The sequence below is a fragment of the Gadus chalcogrammus genome, chromosome 12 (assembly GCF_026213295.1).
Source record: "Gadus chalcogrammus isolate NIFS_2021 chromosome 12, NIFS_Gcha_1.0, whole genome shotgun sequence".
NCBI lineage: Eukaryota > Metazoa > Chordata > Actinopteri > Gadiformes > Gadidae > Gadus > Gadus chalcogrammus.
Window position 1 is genome coordinate 25,063,989 of NC_079423.1, and position 20,177 is coordinate 25,084,165.

Consider the following 20,177-nt stretch of genomic DNA (forward strand, 5'->3'; position numbering starts at 1 on the left):
GCAAGCCACCGCTCATACATAAACCACCACTATGTCGCTTACACTGCTTATTATAGGGGGCTTGAGCACTTATTATAGGGGGCTTGAGCACGAAGGTAATGCAACACAACAGACATCATGCATGCGTCTTAGCGTGCTCTTTTCATGGTTATTAATTCATTTCCGCACACCCTGTCACTTGGGATGCACATAAGGTGACCAGCTTTCCTTGTTTTGTTTTGAAGAGGCTAATTGTCTTTGTGTGTGTGTGTGTGTGTGTGTGTGTGTGTGTGTGTGTGTGTGTGTGTGTGTGTGTGTGTGTGTGTGTGTGTGTGTGTGTGTGTGGAGACAGAGTATTGTCTTAGGTGTGTGTGTGTGTGTGTGTGTGTGTATATAGAGTATGATCTTTAGTGCGTGTGTGTGTGTGTGTGTGTGTGTATGCAGAGAATTGTCTATGGTGTGTGTGTGTGTGTGTGTGGGTGTGTGTGTGTGTGTGTGTATAGAGTATTGTATTGCATTTTGTGTCTGTGTGTGTGTGTGTGTGTGTGTAGAGTATTGTCCTTGGTGGGCGTGTGTGTGAGTGTGTTCACATTGACGTGTGCAACAGGATGGCTTGGGAGAGGTTGATAATGAGATCTGTCTTGTTTCTCGTCCTGCCCTGACCGTTGCGTGTCTCTTGGCTCGCTCTGTCACGCGGCCCACGCCTGCCCTCCCCCGCTCTGCTCTGCTTCATCCTATTTATTTTCCTCTGTTGCTCCATCATTCCATCTCTTCTGTGTCAGACACTTTTTTTGGGCTTTTGTCGCTCCCTTCCTCCCCTGTGATGATCGCTGCCCGTCTCAACTTTTTCCTCTATTCTGGGGTCACGTTTGTCTGTACTTTACTTTCCCCATGATTTCTCTCTCACTCTAACGACAGTCTCTCATGACAATAATGTCTGCCTCTGTTTCTGCTAATGTGGTCTCTCCCTCTGTTTCTGTGCTGTCGTATCCCCCCCACCGTCCCTCTGTCTGTCTGTCTGTCTGGCTTCGAACCCCCGCCCCCCTCGCCATGCTCTAGAGCCCGCCTCCAAGGAAATGGAAGCCCCTCGCCGCTTCTCCCTCGCCTCTTCCCTTGCCTCCTCTTGCTCCTCCACCTCCTCCTCCTTTGCCGCTCGACGCACAAAAGGTATACCTTTCATCGACCCTTCAAGATGTTCACGTCTTTCTCTCGCTTTTCCTTGCTCTCTCTCTCTCTCTCTCTCTCTCTCTCTCTCTCTCTCTCTCTCTCTCTCTCTCTCTCTCTCTCTATTTCTACCTCTCTCTCACTCTCTATCTCCCTCCGTCTCTCTCACTCCCTCTCTTCCTCTCTCTCTTCCTCGCTCTCACTATCTCTCACTATCTCTCATTCTCCCCCACTTGCTCGCTTGCTCTCACTCTCTCTCTCTCTCTCTGACTCTCTCTTTCTCTCTCTCTCTCCCTCGCTTTCTCTGGTTCGCTTTGTCTCTCTTTTTCTCCATCTCTCCCTGTTTTTGTCTCTCTATCTCTTTCTCTCTTGCACTCTAACTCTCTTGCGCTCATTTTCTCCCTCTCTCTCCGAGTCTCCCTCTCTCTGTCTCTCTCGCTCTTTCTCTCTCTCTCTCTCGCTCTCTCTCTCGCTCTCTCTCTGTCTGTCGACGGAAAGATCTATATCTGTTTCTCTGCTCTTATTCCTTATGGTCGCCCCTGAAGCTGTTTGCTGGAGGTTATTTTTTCCGCCGTTACTCCCAGGTCACCTACGAGGGAAAATGTTCCGGATCTTTACATGACCTTTAATGTAATGTGGGACGCCATGGCCATATTGTCCCAGCAAATTTTGATGAGGGCTATACGGAAGATAATGGCGATCCAGAATCTTACCAATCCAACGCTGCTTTCTCTGAACAGTTCCACCATTGCCTTTGTCTCTCAAAAATGAAATGCATAAGGCATATCAAGGCTCCATCGCCAAAACCGACACTGAAAAAGAAAATAATATACTTACGCTTTCTGTTCAATAGAAATGAGTTTAGAAAATAGGGATTTTGATACGATGACATTTAGAACGTGGGGATGACATTCAAAGCAGGCACAACTGCAATAAGTCCAATTTGCATCAGGAGTGTAGATGTAAAGTTCATTTTAACCAAAGGTGGTGGATGGCACCATAAGAAATAAATGTATAATATGCATAAAAAAGCATATTTTCTTGAACTCTTCCATTATCATTTTCCCTTTCCCTCTTCACGAATGTGATAAAAGAGTAGCAGATTTAGTGATAAAAGAGTAGCAGACACCCACCAACAAGAGGAGAGTTTTGAACACAATGTATCTCGCTGGTCAACCACCTCTTTCTCGTTGATTTGAGAGGTGCAGAGCCGTAGCTCATCAAGTTGTGATCTGGCATCTTCTCTCCTTTAAGGAGCAAATTTAGTAATAATCAATACCATTTGAGACTAGACGAGATTACACTTGGTTGGAGTCGATTTGATTTAGCATTTTTTTTCCTGTCTTGGATAATTGTTACTTTGACCATGCAGATCCTTCTCTACCAATACATATTTCATGCAGCAATATCACAACACGACAATCTTTTACCGCATGTATTTCTTTGTGCACCGTGCACATTGTGGCTTTATATACTGATTAATCTAATCCAACATCTGTATCAACCTCTGAAACTCCTTAATCCCTTGTGCAGGTGCGCTCTCAGCTGGCATAAAGAACAAGAGACATGAGATAAAGAGCGATCCCACCCCGTTTGGTTACGAAGGTACAGCTGCCTGCCAGAGGCGCCAGCTCAATGCATGCTGCTGGCCACTTCCGTCCTTGTTGTGGTTTAGTTTAGTTTTTTTCATCTTTGCCTGATTGTGTCGAGAAAGAAATCGATCTGTTTATCTCTGGAAGTCTCCACCTTTCGATGTCTCTGTGTGTGCGTTTGTGTGTTTATGTGTGCACGTGTGTGTTTATTCCACATGAATGTAGCCTGTTTATCTGCAATGAGCCTGATTATCGTTGTTTGCTTGAACACTTTGAATGCACCCGTGCCTGTTGTTGTTCCGGACCTGTATATCAGTGTGTGTCTTAGGACTGTTTACGGCGGCCTGCATCCTTGTCAGCTCCCGGTGAAGTCGGTGCATGAGAATTAGGCTATTTCATCGATTTGGTTTGGTGGCTGTTATGTGACGACAGTGAAGTGGCTTCCTTGTTTGTTTTTGTTGTGTCCAAATGAACCACAATGAAGCGGTTCCGTTTCGTGCGTCTATTTTCGTTTTTGTACTTATTTACCGACACCCCAAGTCAAGTGTGATTCATTGTTTGGGTGGAGCCGCTGCCGCGAGTGTGCGAGTCCGCCGTTTTGCCACAGAGATGACTAAGCGGGGCCGGTGGGATAAACAGGCGTGTTGGCTTCTCTCACAGACACGCTGCGTGGCACTATCGGCGTCATCAGGAAGCGTCAGAGCGTCATCGGCGCCGACACCAAGTCGCACTGCCACACCGTCCCGGTGCCCAGGTCCACCTCCCAGCCAGGTAACGGGGCCTCGCAGCGAGAGAGGCTCCCGCCCACGACGCTGTGTGTCTGTCCATCAACGTCTCCATTCTCCTTTGCCATTGTTGAGCCCTTTATTTTCCTCCATTGTTCGCTTTTTAGAGATAGCTTCATTGTTTTTAAATGGGGTGTTCTTAAGTTGCTGAAAGGTTTGTCGGGTCCTGGCCCATTATTTTGTGTTGTTCAACGCTGTTTGTTAATATTTCTCCCATCATTTCTTTCCCTTTGTCCTGGTGCGCTGTTCACTTTGAGGGGTTATTGTTATCGTTTTTTTAATTGTGGTGTTTTTAAGTTGCTGAAGGGTTGGCATTGTCCTTTGTCCATCATTTTGCATTGAAAAATGTTTTTTTGCAGTTGTTGTTCATTTTCTCCATATTCTTTATGGTTTGCACTGCAATGAATTCTCCAAAATAGATCCATAGGTTATGTTTGCATGCAGATTCAATTGTGTTCAATTGTGTATATGAGTATATGAACTGTTCCTTACCACTATGCACACATGATTATTTATGCACACAATTTGCTGTCTAGGCTCGATCCAGGTACATGCCGGTAAAGGTGATCAGATGAGGTCACCTAATCATTAGTCTGCCCGTATGATAACGTGTGATACGCTAGCTGCAGCACACCTAAAGTCTCAGTTATGGTTCCTGTTTTGGTTCTGCTTGGGGTTTTAGTGAGCGGACCAATCACAGCCCTCGCTGCTGCGTCACCTTGACTCAAGGTTACAATTTTTGTGCCGCACGTCAGGCCCTCGGGGTGGACGCAAGGAGGGTCCGCAAGGACGTAATGGGTCCGTAAACCCTCTTGCGTTGTGTCGACGTGGAACCATAACCAAGCCTTAAAACGATCACAAACAGACATTCCCATTTACCACCGGGAGACGCTGATGGAGGCTTAGGGGGGCGGCGGCGGTGCCTGCAGGCGGTGTGTGTGTGTGAGTGCGTGCGTGTGCCTGCCTGGCAGCTCACCACGGCGTGTGTTTTTCCGTGTGTGTCCCCTTAGGCTGGAACCAGAAGTGCCTTCGGTCCACGGACAACGAGGACTTCGAGCCCATCCCCTCCAGCGCCGAGGAGCTGTCCAATTCCTCCGAAGAGGAAGGCAGCAACAAAAATGTAGGTGCCCGTTCATTTGTTCCAGGTATTTTTTATTTTTTTCATCTCTCTGCCTTCCTCTGCCTGTCGCCGAGAGCGTCTGTTGGAGGGGGATGAATCGTCCATCTGCTTCCCCTCTGTTCCGCCGTGTTCCTCTATCGCTCGCCTTCCCTCAAGTGCACTCCTCACATCCTTCACTAATCTGTTTTTCATTTTAATTCCACTCTCATCCCTCTCTCTACTTTTTTTCCCCCTCCCTCGCTCTGCCCCACTCAAAGAGAGGAAGCCTTTATTGCTTAATTACTTCCTGTTGCTACGTCTCATTAGAGGCTCACGATGACGACTTGACATTTAGGAAACAAACGATCACAGATGAGAGAGAGAGAGGCCGATGGAGAGACACACTGGGCAATAAATATCTATAGATATACATAGAGAAAGAGAGGGACAGGGAGTAACACAGAGACAGAGATGGAGACAGGAAGAGAGAGAGTGCGACAGGGAGAAATGCAGAGAGAGAGAGCGACAGAGAGAGAGAGAGAGAGACAGAGAGAGAGAGAGAGAGAGACGACAAAGAGAGAGAGAGAAAGGATTAAACCTCTGCAGGCGCTCTTGACGGTGTCAAGCTCTGTCATAATCCCCACATGGGAGAGAGCTCAGAATCATAGCACAGGGGAAAAATGTGTTGAGGTGTTCATTTCAAGAACGTCTCCAGACACACACACACATGCATGCAAACGCTCTCACATACACATACACGCACCCAAACACACCATCCATGCACACATCCATGTACTCAGAAGTGCAAAAAACACACACACACTTCTCCTCTTTGACACCATCCACAGCAGCGCATGCTGAGCGGGGATAAGCTGGCTCTTATATGTCCACAAAATTACCCCCCACACGCGCACGCACACACACACACACACACACACACACACACACACACACACACACACACACAAGACACAGAATTACCACACACACACACACACACACACACACACACACACACACACACACACACACACACACACACACACACACACACACACACACACACACACACACACACACACACACACACACACACACAATGTCCGTATGAGTAAACAAGTCTGTTTATCTCTCTCTCTCTGGTAGAGCGACAGCGTGCGTTTCCGGGTGCAGCTGACCTACGAGTCGTGTGCCGCCAAGGACCTGTCCCTGGAGTCAGGTGACCTGGTGCAGTTCCTCGAGGAGGCGGAGAACGGACACTGGTGAGTCCGCCCTATCGCTCGTCCAATCAGCTTTTGTCCCACCCCTCACCCACCACCTCGGCCTGGACATCAGCAAACCCTCACCGCACCTCACCTCACCTCTCCTCGCCTCACCCCCTCCTCACTCTCCCTACATAGGCTGGGGGATTTGGAAACAAACAATCTCACACCTTTCCGTCTAACTACATTGTGTTCCAAGAGAGGGGGGGGGGGGACACACGAGGTGCGATCTCTGAGCCCGCCGCTGTGTTCCCGCGGAGGGAACGAGTAAAGGAACGGTGTTACTTATTGCCTTCCATGAGAACATCACATCCCCATCCCATTTGAGCAATTTAAAAATAATAACAGCGCTATGTTTATGCGCCGAGACTTACTTTGAGGTCAGGACGCATTAGGTGTTTAATTTGTTACACATGCCCTCAATACGGTTAATAAGTACAGTTTAAGTCCCCCCGTTTCGCGGCCCATTTGCGGCGCCGCTACCTATCTGGGTTCCGAGTGTCCCAGGGGAATAGCATATTTTTGGCCAAGCACTCCCAGCTGAACACATGTATTATTAATGTCCTTCCCTTTCTCTCATGCCAGGGCCACACTTGGCTTCGTATCAACTGCGTGTAGTGATTTATTCCAGCTTTGTTTTAGAGGATTCAGGTCATTAGTTTGTAGACCAATATAAATAGATTCATACACACCTTATTTAAAGAAATAAAAAAGTGAAAAAAAAAGGTAGCCTGTGAATACGCTGGGAATATACTTAGATTTTGACTTGGTATTGTATGTTTTTTTCAAATCGGTAGCACTTTTATTTTACTGATAGTTTAGTGTCAAGGGGAACAACATCTTTGGACATTCTACTATTTAGTAGTGTTCTCATTCATTTTTAAGCTAACACAGGTTATATCTGCAGACGCCATCATCCTCTTCAATAGATTAAATGAAACGCTGTTGTTCCAACAAACATAGCAATTTGCTCTAATATATTCTTACACAATGTGGTTTGTTGTGCTACAGCTTGTAGAACTAACATGAAGTGGTAGTGTTCACCTTTCTGTCCCTGATATTCCTAGAATACCATTTGTTTTTTATTCAGAAAAACTCATGGAATGATAATGCTATGGTAATGGTTAGTAAATATTATATGACTTGCATTTATATAGCGCTTTTCTAACCATCATTAAAAGCGCCTAACAATATTATGTAACATCCAGCCATTCACACACACATTGACACACAGACTGCGGTGTCAACCATGCAAGACAACAGGGTAAGGTCTCTTGCTCAGGGACTTTGTCAAATAAAACATGATAATGAATACGACTCAGATAACCAGAGGAATCCATTCAATTGGTTATTAGTTTGCCTCACCTTTGTTCATTAGAGGGAGTGCCCTTGATTGTGTGTGTTATTTTGTCTGTGGTTTTCAATAGCCACAACTTACAAAGTTTGGTTAGATGAGATCTGTGGAATCTTATCTAACTAAAGTATTTTTATTTTTGATTGAGTCGTCCATTAAGACATGCTGTTTGACTCATTATGCCTCCCTATATAGTGTTATTAATTTCACGGAATGTTACACAGCTCCAAAAAAAAACTGATGATGTGTAAAAACAAATGGAGCAAAAGATACGCGTTCCCGTTGAAAGGAATTAAAAACTGCCTCCAGGGAGAACGACAGCAAGTGCACATGTTGACGTTTACAGCTGATCTTAAGTGAGCTACGTAAGACACTTGAAATGTCTCCAGTACACTGCTCAAGACACTACCCCCAAGCCCCGCATTGGGATTTGTTTATTTATTTTCAAAATGCACAAGCCCTTTGCATCGTCCTCTTTGGATTGGGGTAGAAATGTCGGAGATTCACGGGTCATTTTGCCCAGAGGATGAAAACATGGGCGTCGGTGCCGTCAAAGGGACAGAGATTGCGACATGTTGAAATTTCAAACGGAGCCTAACTTCATGAACGCTCCAGAGCTCAACGCTCCAGAGCTCAACGCTTTGATAGTTATCGGAACATAATGCAATGCGATTTTCCTAGAAGACACACACACACAAGAAATGTTAAACAGTTATACAGCTGAGTTTAGCTCTGTACACAAAGGGTGTGTGCTTGCTTTTTGTGTGCGCCCAAGGGATATTTAGGGAACGTTTTTCTTCATGCATGGTGCGATTTACTTATCATTTTGATTAATAGCTCAGTTTCAGCACATGGCCATATTTATTTTCATGTTTCTTTGTTTTAAAAAAAGTATATAGTATATAAAAAAAAGTATATAAATAAGAAATACTAAATTAAATAATCCAAAAATGTAATCCACTGAAGGATTAGCAACCCCTATCTGTCACCAATATTGGCTAATTGAATTAGGTGAGTTAGAGTTTAAAGAATATGAAGATAAACATGCTCTATAAATGGTTTCCACATCTTTTGTTTTGAGTGCACAGTGTGATTCGTAGTGTATGGGGACTCCCCGGGCTAGAATCAACGTGTGATTGGTCCATTGCACAAGTGGGTGAATTAGCGGTCCTGCTTGATTTGAATTGTGGATGGAAAAAGTGGAAGACCATCTTCCATTTGCATTTTTAAGAGGACAAAGCAGTTAACAGAGACATTGAAACAGTTCAAATAGCGCAAAATAACCAAACACACATGTACACACATATACGTACACACAATGTTAATTCAAACCATTTCAATCCAAGCACGCAGCTCACGATCTCAGGGACAGCCCCATGCAGGTCAATGCTGCGGTTGTTCCTTACTGCCTCTTGAAAAATGCGACGTTGCTTGCCATACAAATGGTGGCCATTGATTAGAATGTCTCTAATTGATTAGACCATTGATTAGAAATAGTGCCATAAACATTGGTGTCTCCACAGCAGTTTATTGGTATCCATAAGATCAGATCGACAAATGCAAAAACGCAGATCTGTAACCACAACAAAGTCTGTCGTAAGAGACAGCATTGTCTGTGCATTTGTGAATACAGTTGTGAATTTATGATTTGCTGTTCACAAATCTTAACCTACGATAAGATTTTTGATGTGAAATTTATGTTTTCACATCAAAAAATATTGGCACTAAATTTACTCCATCGTCTTTTTTCCAGCATCACTTGTTTCTTTAATTGCTGAAAGTTACAGAAAATAGGGGACCAAGCAGCTTATCGATAGACATTTTGACCATGTGAATGAGGCTGCAGTTCAGGTTTATAAGTGGAACATCTTTCCTTAAATGTGACAATTATATGTTATAATTATATATCTTCCATTAGTGTGTTCTTGACCCGTTAATCACCGCTTGCGGTTATATTTTTCTTGTATTTACTGTCACTTTTCATTTGAAAGCTACGGTTACAGATACAATAAAAACAGAAAGGATTGAGATATTTGGGCTTAATCCTATTTTCAGCTTTTTCTATTATTCATTCGCAAGACTTTACAACTGTGTGCGGTCTGAAATTTAAGATATCTTAAAGATCCCATATCATGCTTTTTTAGGGTTAGTGTTTTTTAGGGTTGCATTTGGGGGTACAACTACAATAGGGTTACATGCATGTATGTTTAAAATACCCCTTATTATTCTCACACTGTTAATTTCTGCAAAACCAATTTCAGCATCTTTCAAAAACTTTCTGTTTTGTATCATGAAGCTTTAAGCCCCCCCTCCCGAGTAGCCCAGTCTGCTGTGATTGGTTAGCACAACCACTCTGTTGTGATCGATCAAACGCTTTGCGCGTGTGTCGCCAAATTCACTACTCCGAGTAGCTTTGCAAGTAGCCTGGAGTCGCGACTTCTGCATTTTAGCACCGGCCACTGCACTGCAGTCTGACGTCACACTATTACTGAAGTAAAGTTTGAATGCAAACTTGGTGTTTCACACACTTTTTGAGGGGCGTTCTCGGTGGGTACGAAAACTCCCCCTGGCTTGGAGTTCGATTTTTCTAGCTTAGCAGACGTAAAACATGTATACATACATGTCATATTACAGTCTAAAGCAACATTTACTTAAATCCGCGACCTCATGTAGTCTATTGGTTCCTTCTATTCCTTTAGCAGATTGAATGGGTGGATTATATTAACTGCTCTCTCACGTGAGCAAGACTACATCCCTATGGGATATGTCATGTTGTCTAAAGAAAATGTAAAATGTATATCAAATATGCTATTCATTTTATTTAATGGTTGAAAAAACCAAAGGCAAGGTAGCTGAGTTTTTATTCTCTAGGGGTGTTTTTTACACCTTTATTGTTACATAATTAATGAGTCTGTCCTACTTTTAACTGTACTGCAAATTGAATTAATTGAATCAAATATAGCTACTGAGGTTGTGTGTGTGTGTGTGTGTGTGTGTGTGTGTGTGTGTGTGTGTGTGTGTGTGAGTGTGTGTGTGTGTGTGTGTGTGTGTTTGTGTATGTTAGGTGTGTGTGTGTGTGTGTGTGTGTGTGTGTGTGTGTGTGTGTGTGTGTGTGTGTGTGTGTGTGTGTGTGTGTGTGTGTGTGTGTGTGTGTGTGTCCACCTTGAACACGATTGACTTAAGGTCGATAACAACCCCCCCTTACCACCCCTCCCTCCCCACTTCAAATTTAAGAAAACCAGTGAATGGGAAATCATAATTCCCTTTGAACTTCCGTATGGTCTTTTCTATTTCTCAGTCCTATCTGCGCCCAGGTTCTAGTGCTTGGAAACACCATGATTAGTTTAGCTCTCCTCCCCTCTCTCCTGCTCTCTCTCCATCCCCTCTCCCTTTCCTCCATCTGATCTATCCATCGGATTACCACTCCCTCTGCCCTGAAAAGTTAATACTGCCTTGTTAACAAATCAATGGCTTGAATTAATGAATTAATCGGCGCGGGAGAGGGAGAGGGAGAGAGGGGGGGAGAGAGAGAGAGAGAGAGAGAGAGAGAGAGAGAGAGAGAGAGAGAGAGAGAGAGAGAGAGAGAGAGAGAGAGAGAGAGAGAGAGAGAGAGAGAGAGAGAGAGGGAGGGAGGGAGGGGGGGAGGGGGAGGGGGAGGGAGAGAGAGAGAGAGAGAGAGAGAGAGAAAAAGTTTACTTTTGGGGGTTTTCAAGTGAGTTCTCTTGCCCTGTTTTTTCAGTGACTGATCCGCCTGGAAGATAAGAAGCCATCCTTAAAAACAGTTTGGAATCTGCTCCTTTTTCACTCTTTGTTTCATCTGCTCATGAATATTTGAGACGCCTTAAAAAAATAAAATCTCCTATCTTGTCCAAAGTGCTCATGCTCATCACTCTATCCAATCTCCTGAGAGTTTTTCCTTTTACTGTTTTGATATCATTATTTTAAGAGTACAGTTTTGGACAAATTGAATGTACAACTTGAGAGGAATGAGGGAGGATTATGCCCTTAAATCTTGCATCTAAAATAGCAAATGCCTTTTTGGGAGGAAAATGTAACAAGTTGATGTCATTTATAGTCGGACAGAATGCAATGCAGCGTGTTTGTGTCTGTGATGTTCCTCAGCTTGGTTGTTGGTGATAAAAAGACGGACAGCTGTGAAGTATGCTAGTGCTCGTTGTTTATGTCTTCTCACCCGAATCACGTCCCCAAACTCTAACCTCTAATTGTTGGTACCTTTTTTTTTTCAGTACGTGTTAATAGGCCGCCATATTGTCTATTTTGGCCTCCTCAGAGGACATGCTCATTGCATTTTTCCTGAGTGAGTCAGACAAGCACAATTAGAACTCGGCAAGATGTAAATTATTCTCATGTTTGTCAACAATCTGAGCTTCGTCGAAATCTCCCTGATAAAACCTGGATGTTTTTGTTTTCTAATGCACTCAATACATCACAATTCTATAAACCATGCCATGAAGGTCTTTTGCTAACAGTGAAATGCATCTTGTGAAAATGTTTAATTCTTGTCACCACCGAAATGGTGTGGTGTCTGTGTGTGTGTGTGTGTGTGTGTGTGTGTGTGTGTGTGTGTGTGTGTGTGTGTGTGTGTGTGTGTGTGTGTGTGTGTGTGTGTGTGTGTGTGTGTGTGTGTGTGTGTGTGTGTGTGTGCGGGCGCATGTGTGTGTGAGTGCTTGTTTGTTATGCTTATAATCTGTGAGTTTGCTGCCATCTAAAAATTCAATTCAATTCAAAGTGTTTATTGTGATATGCATAATAAGAAACACGTTCTCAGTCATACAATGAAATTCTTCCTTTTTTGAGTGAATGCCAAGAAAGAAGTATAAAAAATATGCAATATACAATATACAAATAAAATAGAAAAAAACTGCAACAATATAGAATATACAATTAGTAAGATACATAGAAGAGCAGCAACTAGATGAAATAATAAATTAAAGCTAAAATAAATTAAATAAAACAGAATGGTGCAAATCCAAGAAAGTGTGCCGTAGTGCATGAGCAAAATGTAAACGGTGGGGGGCTGAGGTAGAATAATAACAATAACAACAGACTCCTATATGTTGTTAAGGAGTCTGAGGGCAGTGGGGAAGAAGAAGAAACACATGAAGAAAATCGTTCTTTCTGAATCTTGAACGAAATAACCCCAAATCAGCTATGTTTTTCTCCTGTACACATATGGGTAGCAATAAATAAATTGAGATGTTCCTTTGGTTAGGTTCGACTTAAAGCAAACTATTGGAAGACTAGAAGACTGCTTTCCTTCCAGTCAAATGTGTCTCCTGATTGACGGAATGTATTGATACATCATGTGTGAACAAACAACAGGGACACACCCTACATAAGGCACATCCTCATGTGATAACCTTATAAAAACCTTCCCTGGAAGCTTCAATGGCATAATATAGCCAAACAAGGGCAAACAATCAGTCTACACAGCATAACGAATACAACAGATCATCAGGGCCAAGGTCTTGGTCCTTTTGTATGATCTAAGCCAAACTATAGGCCTTTACCACAGAGGTGTTACAGTAGGGGTAACACAGGTGTAGCTCATTCAGGTAATTATCGGTCTTTGGGCATGGCAGGGCCAATAATAAATGTCATGAGATACACCTGTGTTTGCCGCAGCCCTTATACTGCATTAAAGGCCTATTTACCTGGTTCACTGTCAAATAGAGTCAGAACCAGTTTTCTATCGCACCATTGTGCCCATTAGCAACATCAGCATCCACGAACCAACGGCTGAGGGATTTCAACATTTAGTTGGCAGCAAACCGCACACTGAGGTCGAAGCGTGTGTGTTGTCCGTCACAACACACCCGCCTGGCAAGCCTGGCATCCAATGTGCATTTCACGTCGTTCTAGGCTAGTCAAGAAGCTTCTAACAGAGGAGACGGGGCTGGTCCCGGCCAGCATCCTGCAGTCAGCAGCGGAAGGAGGTCCATCACGCTATTATCATCGTTTCTATCCACCGGCGAAACTCACTCACTCACCATGCACCTCAGCCTTGCTCCTAAACCCCCCCCCCCTCCTCGCGCTCAACGGCTCGCTTTACATCTCCCTGGCTCGATGGCAGCGACGCAACTCATTCCTCACTCGCTCACCTCTTCACTCCTTCCTGATACATCCCCCCCCCCCCCCCTTTCCTTACCGACCTAGCCCCTTTGAGCAGCTAGCAGCTAGCAAAAAGCTTGACTTCCAGCACCCTGTATTCCCCGCAGCCCACAGATTCCCGCTCTGTTCTGTTACTCAGCGGGGTTTGGGGGGGGGGGGGGGGGGGGGGGAGTCGAGCCGTCGGCTGTATTTGAGCAGGGTTTCTGGGAGAACTTACAGTTGGCCTGTAGGCACTGCATGACATCATCGATTGAAACAAATCCAGGGACCCCACCCAAAAATCTGTTCCCCTCTGCCTCCAATCTCCTCTGGAAGCAACCAATTCAAAAAGGCTGGTCTATTTTTAAAGTGAAAGAAGCTTGCTTACTTTTGAGTTTTTGAAAAACTCTCTTCTTTTCTCCCTGTTTTTCCGTCTGCTCGTCACCCCATAGCAACACTCACTCACAAACTCCAACCCCCTCCACAATCATTCGTCAACGTGCTAGCTCACCGTCTGAGGAGCTGGCTCGGTTAAAGGGTAACCAAACACTAAAATAAAACCACAGGGAAAATAGCAAACGCATGATGGCACAAATCAATAACGAATATTGATTTGTGCCATTTCATTAAAAAGATTACAGTACCCTGTGTTTCACCAGAGACCGTGTCTGTCCAGGGTTTGGTGTTTGGTTACACTCTACTGGTGATGAAAGAAGACGGACCATGCCTTGCGCTCAACCCTGGCATGCAAGATATTGGCTGACTGGGAATTGTCTGCGCATATCCTCCCATGCATCTGTGCCATTTGGTTTTAACCACCATTTCACCCTCCGCTTGTAAATCTGTATTCTCTCTGCCGACTGATATCGATGCAGATGTCGATAAGTCTGGTCGTTAAAGGCCCTTTCATATTCCGCTCTGATTGAAGCCGCTTTGTTGGGTCTGCTCTGTTTTATCGACGTTGCGTGCCGTAGCCTCGCAGGCCTTTCCCTGAAGCACTGTGTTTGAATGCCACAGGATACCCAGAATGCCTTGATGAACCTCATTGGCTTGGCACTCTCCATACTCTGCTAAGTTTTCTGTGCAAACTTGCAACTTATTTGTGTATTTGGATTGCGTGGGTGTGTGTGGGTGTGTCTGTGTGTCGGTGCTGACTCAGCTGTTCATTTTATTTCCAGATATCTTCAGTGACCTGTGCACAGCGGCGCTGTCTGACTCGGATGATAACGAAGCAAGTACCTGGGGTGACGTCTCTCAGGACAGCTGATTGGCCACTAAAATATGATGATGATGATGACCCAGACCATGGCCATGACGATGCAAATCGAGAGTCCATGTTGGGATGGCAAGCTGCTGGATAGTTTTTACAAATTGTTATTCTTACTGCTGGACACAGTTATTTTCATAATTTCTCCTAACTATGGATCTCCCGAGACTTTTGATTTTGTTTTGTGTTTTTTTATTACGTTTGATTCATTGAACACTGAACTTTTCGGGCGAATAGGGGTGCAAAGCTCCGGCCTGCAATGAAACCAAATCAAAACCCTAAAAACAAGCATTATCTCATGTTACACGCTTATGGAGAAACAAAACGTGCAGGCGATTATGGTTTTTTGTACTGTTTTTAAACTGTCAAATCCCAAGAGACATTTAAGAAAGAAATAAGTTGAATTCACTTTTTCTAGACATTCTCTTGTTAGTCCTGAATTGCACTGAAAAAAGAAAAGGCCTAGCATTATTTGAGAGTGCATGCGTCTCCCTGCCTTTGTGCTGCACTGCTTTCGCTACTTAGGGGCTTTGAGGTCCTCGCAACACACGTATACATGGGGCAAGTGGTAAAAAGACACAGGTATAGAGAAGATGCTGTACATCATTTGCAGCTCTGACTGCTCGCCTTATTGAAGCCGAATGCATGACCCCGGTCCCATTTGGAACTCATCTGCAACATTGTTGACAGGATAACTGGACTTTCAAACAAAAACTAAGAATGAGACGAATGATGCACAAGACAACGTGTCACATTTTTACACTCTTGTTTTGTGAGTGTTGCAACAGTATAGCAAACTGGCTACCAGATATTGGTTGACTTTCATAAATAATGCAGATGGTTGTTGGGCAAAAAAAAAACCTGTGCTAGAATACTTGCAGTTGCTCTGGTGGTCTGCCTTGCAGCAGTCGCTTGATATTGCTTTGTCTTTTAATGATAGGACTAATAGGGATTTAAAGCCTAAGCAGTAGCAAGTGTTATTATTTCACTAATACTATCGTTGTTGCTTGTCTTATCCATCTGTTTTGCACCATGTTGAGCTGATAATGAGGATTTAACACAAGCTCCTGTCCACAACACCTAGTCATACCTTTTTAACCGAATACTTCAGTACACCTACCATCACAACTGAATGTACTAATTGAACCCAATGTCCTTCCCATCCGCCGGGCTTATTGCTATTGGATTAGCCAGAGCCAGGGGAGGTCCTCCTTGTCCCTCTGACACTGCTACTGGAGGTTACCTGCTGGTGGGTTGATTGAGGCTTGATGGAGAAAAACCCACACTTATATTAAATGCCATTTTAGTTGGTTATTATCAGTGACTGGGAGAGGGGATACAATGCAATGCCAAATTGACCATGTAAAAGCTTTTCCTTCCTATATGATTACCTTTGCTCATTTTTTTCAACAACCTTTCAATGTCTTTTTGCACATTTGGTGATGGAAGGAACCAAACGCGCCCAGGCCCTGTTGTTTTCCATCTGAAATGAAGTATGAGACAATATTGGGCGCTGACCAAAATATCAGTAATTGAATCTGGTTCTGTGGAAAGTGTTAATATTAGCATCAACTGTTGCTCATATGTTTCCCACGCTGGCATTGCTCCATGGTGGAGGCTATCGGGAGTAGACGCGTCCATTCAAGTGCTCTGTGTTTGGTCACAACCCCCTGAAGATCAACATCGTGTGGCAGCTTCACAACACCGCTATGTTCACCGACCAGCCACCAGAGACCAATACTTCAAGGCTTGGCTATTCAGATTGGTATTCAGTTTGTTGCCATGGTGATACTGCAATATTACTCAGAGAGATATTCATATTTCTTTGCTCTGTGTGGGCTGTATTTTTTTGTTTTTGTCGTGGGGTGGGGATAACAACATTGATAGGAAATATGTAAATATATTTCAGTTTCTCTGATAGAGCAGTGCGCCCTTTCTGGTTAATGGACATAAACACACTCTCCATCCGAGACAAGCTTGATTGTATTTTCACCTTGAAACTCCTTAAAGCTCCCCCGAAGTGGTGGTGTATCTCACCTCAGGCTGGACCTGTTTACATGAACAGGAAGTCTGAGTACCGCAGGAAGGCAGGCTATAGTCAGCCCTGCTTATGTCCACACTCTAGTGTCTCCTAGTAAAATACTGATTTGGCACACATCTATCCATGCAATGCACTCAATATAGGATATTCATTGTATATCCAACATATAGGATTCCTAGGACAAATAGAGGTTTTTAAGATGGTTCATTGGATAACTGTCTAAATGTATTCCTGTATTTGTGTCTCTTTTGACAACGACACGCTGTTATTAAATGAAGAAATCTGCATCCTTTGCTACTGAGAAGCCATCCAAATCATGTTGAAGAATAGGTGAGATCCTTGGATGCATTTACATGATGAGGAAGATGATATTTAAAATCATGTTTATAAGAAATAGTTCATTGTTGCATATTTTGTCACTCTTCAAATGTGTAACACAAATTCATTTTGGATTGCTATTATCTGTATCAGAGGGTAGCAGTCTTGTCAAGGTCTCATACTATTAACAAATACTTGGTTTGACTGTAGCAAAGTACAAGCATTGAACATATTGTATATTTTCTGTATTTTAACTTCAATGAGTCTTACTCAAAGTCTTTGTAAAGTAAAGAATTCTGTATCATGCATTCTGTTGTAATTTTACTCCTATATGTTATAAGATGTATCAATGAAACTGTATAAAGAACTATTATTGTCATGGGTATTACATCACAGACTCTGCATTTCCTTATAACAGTACACGCATCACATTTGCAATTTATGTCTGTCTGTTGTCTTTGCTCAAACCAAATGCATTACAATTTAACCTATGTGATCAAATATTCAGTGGTAGCTGTTTTTCATTCATTTTTCATGACTGTTTTGACCTTTATAAAGATATTTGATGTTTCATCCTTACAAAGGATAAAAGTGTTATAGGTATCTTAAGTATAACAACATCACTATCAACTCTATTTTAAACATGCTATTTTCACTCTTTAACTGTTAAATCTATTGATGGAATTCTTCCCTATGTTGCAATGTAACGTAGACCACTCCTGTGCTGAGCACAGTCAATTGTTACAGACTGTAATCTCCTACCCCACTGAGGAACTGAAATAATATAAACAATAGATTATTTTGTCATTTAATATACATTCACACTCAAATTAGCTAATGAATACAATTCTTTTTTTTTTTTTTTTTTGGGGTATATTTCTGGCCTTTGCGACACACCGTCTCAAGTCAGGTTGGCCCAATGACAGGCTTTCTCAAATAGCATTCCATGGCAACGGCTTAAGTACTCAGACGATGTTAACACATGCCAGGTAAACTAAATTTATCCATCTCATTCCATCTCCCCCGACATTCATTCCTAAAGCTTGCATAAACAAGATCCCTGGAATTGGATACTTCTTTCGAGTCCCTAAATATGGATATATTTAGTGTTATATTGAAGGTTAATCCTCACCAGTAATATTATAATATGGTAATAACAGACCCAATATTATACTGCACAATAATCAAACACATTTGTGAAGAACAAAATAGTGTCATATAATATAGAAACAATTACAACTTGTCAAGTCCGCTGGACAACCCCGGGGGCTGCTGTCTTCAGTCTATAAATCTCAGCTCTCCTCAGAATCATAATAAAGTGGCAGGCCTACTTTTGAGCGTTAGCTCCTTGGAGCAGCAATCCTGTTTGCATTCCTTTCAGGTCACTGGACCTAGAATGTCAGGCAATTTAAAATTTGACAGGCAAATGGAAACTTTGGCACATTCTTAAGATCTGCCTTATAGAGAGAGCGAGTGAGAGGGAGAGTAGTAGCCTAGAGAATTCCTCGATTCAAAGACCCAAGCCCTGGTTTTGACAGCATCACAAAAAAAACTCAAAAAGCAAACAAGAATAGTCAAGGTTGTTTTTTTGTTTGTTCACCTTTGTTGCTTGTCAGAAAAGGAATTATCCACCTCCGTTCTTTATTGTGCCAGAACTCAATACACAGAGGTTTTTGGTCCCAGAGCTGCGGCGTAGTTTGGCTCCTTTGTGGTTGATCAGCGGCTGCATATAGGTTTAGGATGGAGCCATGCCTCTGCGTCTTCATTAAGATTCCACGGAGCCACTCCGCTGCTCCATCAAGAGGAAAGGCTTTGTTAATGGTGATCTCAGTATAATGTATTCTCTCGGTCTGCAGCGCAGTGACGCAAAAGACAAAAAAAATGATATTTTTGGAGATCTGCTTGTGTCCCACCCTGAATCAAATCTACATTTGAAGTGAGTGGATTGTGTGTGATAAAAGTTTTGGTTTTCTGGTTCCTTCGATGACGTAGACATATAGATTTTTCACTATGTCTTTTGCTTCGCAATTCAAATAATTTAAATAACACGGGACAATTGAAGGCAGGTTACAAACAGTCATAACAAAAGACCACGTTCAATATAAATCATATGCTGGGCTTATATAGAACTATATTTATACTCATAGGAAAATAAGCATTTAATACACTCAATTTGATCCTAATCTGCGCAGATTCCAGTCTCCCTCTCCAACCCTGTGCTATCTGACAGTTGCCTTACAGGTGAGTTTTACTGTATTTAGGTTATTATGTTTCCCACCGTCTCAACAGTAAAATATTTTATTAAACTGAGAGATTCAGAGATCAATGCCTGCATCCAATACGACCCCAACTGATAGAGGATTTGGGTATCGGTGCAAATAATATATAAATGGATGTATCTGATCATAGTGATACACTAAGTAGAGGGGAGTAATCCTTTTAACACAAAAATACAAAAAGCTACACAGTAACTGCATGGTAGAACACTATAACGACTATATACCATTAAGATACTCTGACAGCATTATCTTCTCTGTCTGGGTGTGGTCGTTTGTGTGCATGTAAGACCTGTGAGATAATATCTATTGTACCACAACACCACGATATAATCAAGCAATACATCTTATTGAAACTTGAAATAACAACAGGACTCGGGAAGGTTTTATAGGGATCTTGAGCTGGGTCCCTGCGGGAGTAAGGGAGGGTTCATTATGGATCGATGAATCCAACACGGCTGCAGGCCTCATCCTTCTCCATAGGCCGCTTGTAAGTCACAAGTTAAGAAACCTCAAGGTCTCCCAAGGCTCCCAGTGATTGGGACTTCATCCACACACACACACACACACCCTCTGAAGTCACGCCCTCTGCCCACTGCTCTAAGCAGTCGGCTGACCGTTAGGAGGTGCCGTCACTTTCCTCTCGTCACTTGGGACTGGGAGGTGCTGCTTTTCCAAAGCCAAAAGAAGGCGGGGAGAAACTTCGGCGCGCCTCACATTGGAGTCATAAATGGATCAACATCATGGTTGATGTTGAAAGAACGGCATGAATTATCTTTTTCATGCCATTCTTTTAGTCCACTGAAAAACAAAAGTGAGATGATTAGAATGTTTCTATGCTTTCATGAATGCAGTATTCTTCGTTGTTTATTCAATACCCCAGACTTCAAAATACTTTTTACATCATAGTACTTTTAGTTATGTGGTAA

At 43.0% G+C, this 20,177-nt stretch overlaps 1 protein-coding gene across 1 annotated transcript in view; it reads left to right on the forward strand.

Moving 5' to 3' along the window:
- mcf2l2 (MCF.2 cell line derived transforming sequence-like 2) overlaps window positions 1-18,673 on the forward strand; it is a 109,714-nt gene extending 91,041 nt beyond the window's left edge. Inside the window, 6 exon segments of the mRNA XM_056603834.1 lie at window positions 2,677-2,748; window positions 3,396-3,506; window positions 4,531-4,640; window positions 5,766-5,881; window positions 13,119-13,192; window positions 14,525-18,673. Coding sequence (XP_056459809.1) covers window positions 2,677-2,748; window positions 3,396-3,506; window positions 4,531-4,640; window positions 5,766-5,881; window positions 13,119-13,192; window positions 14,525-14,613 — 572 coding nt within the window. The 3' untranslated portion in view covers window positions 14,614-18,673.
- Window positions 18,674-20,177: the final 1,504 nt, after the last annotated feature.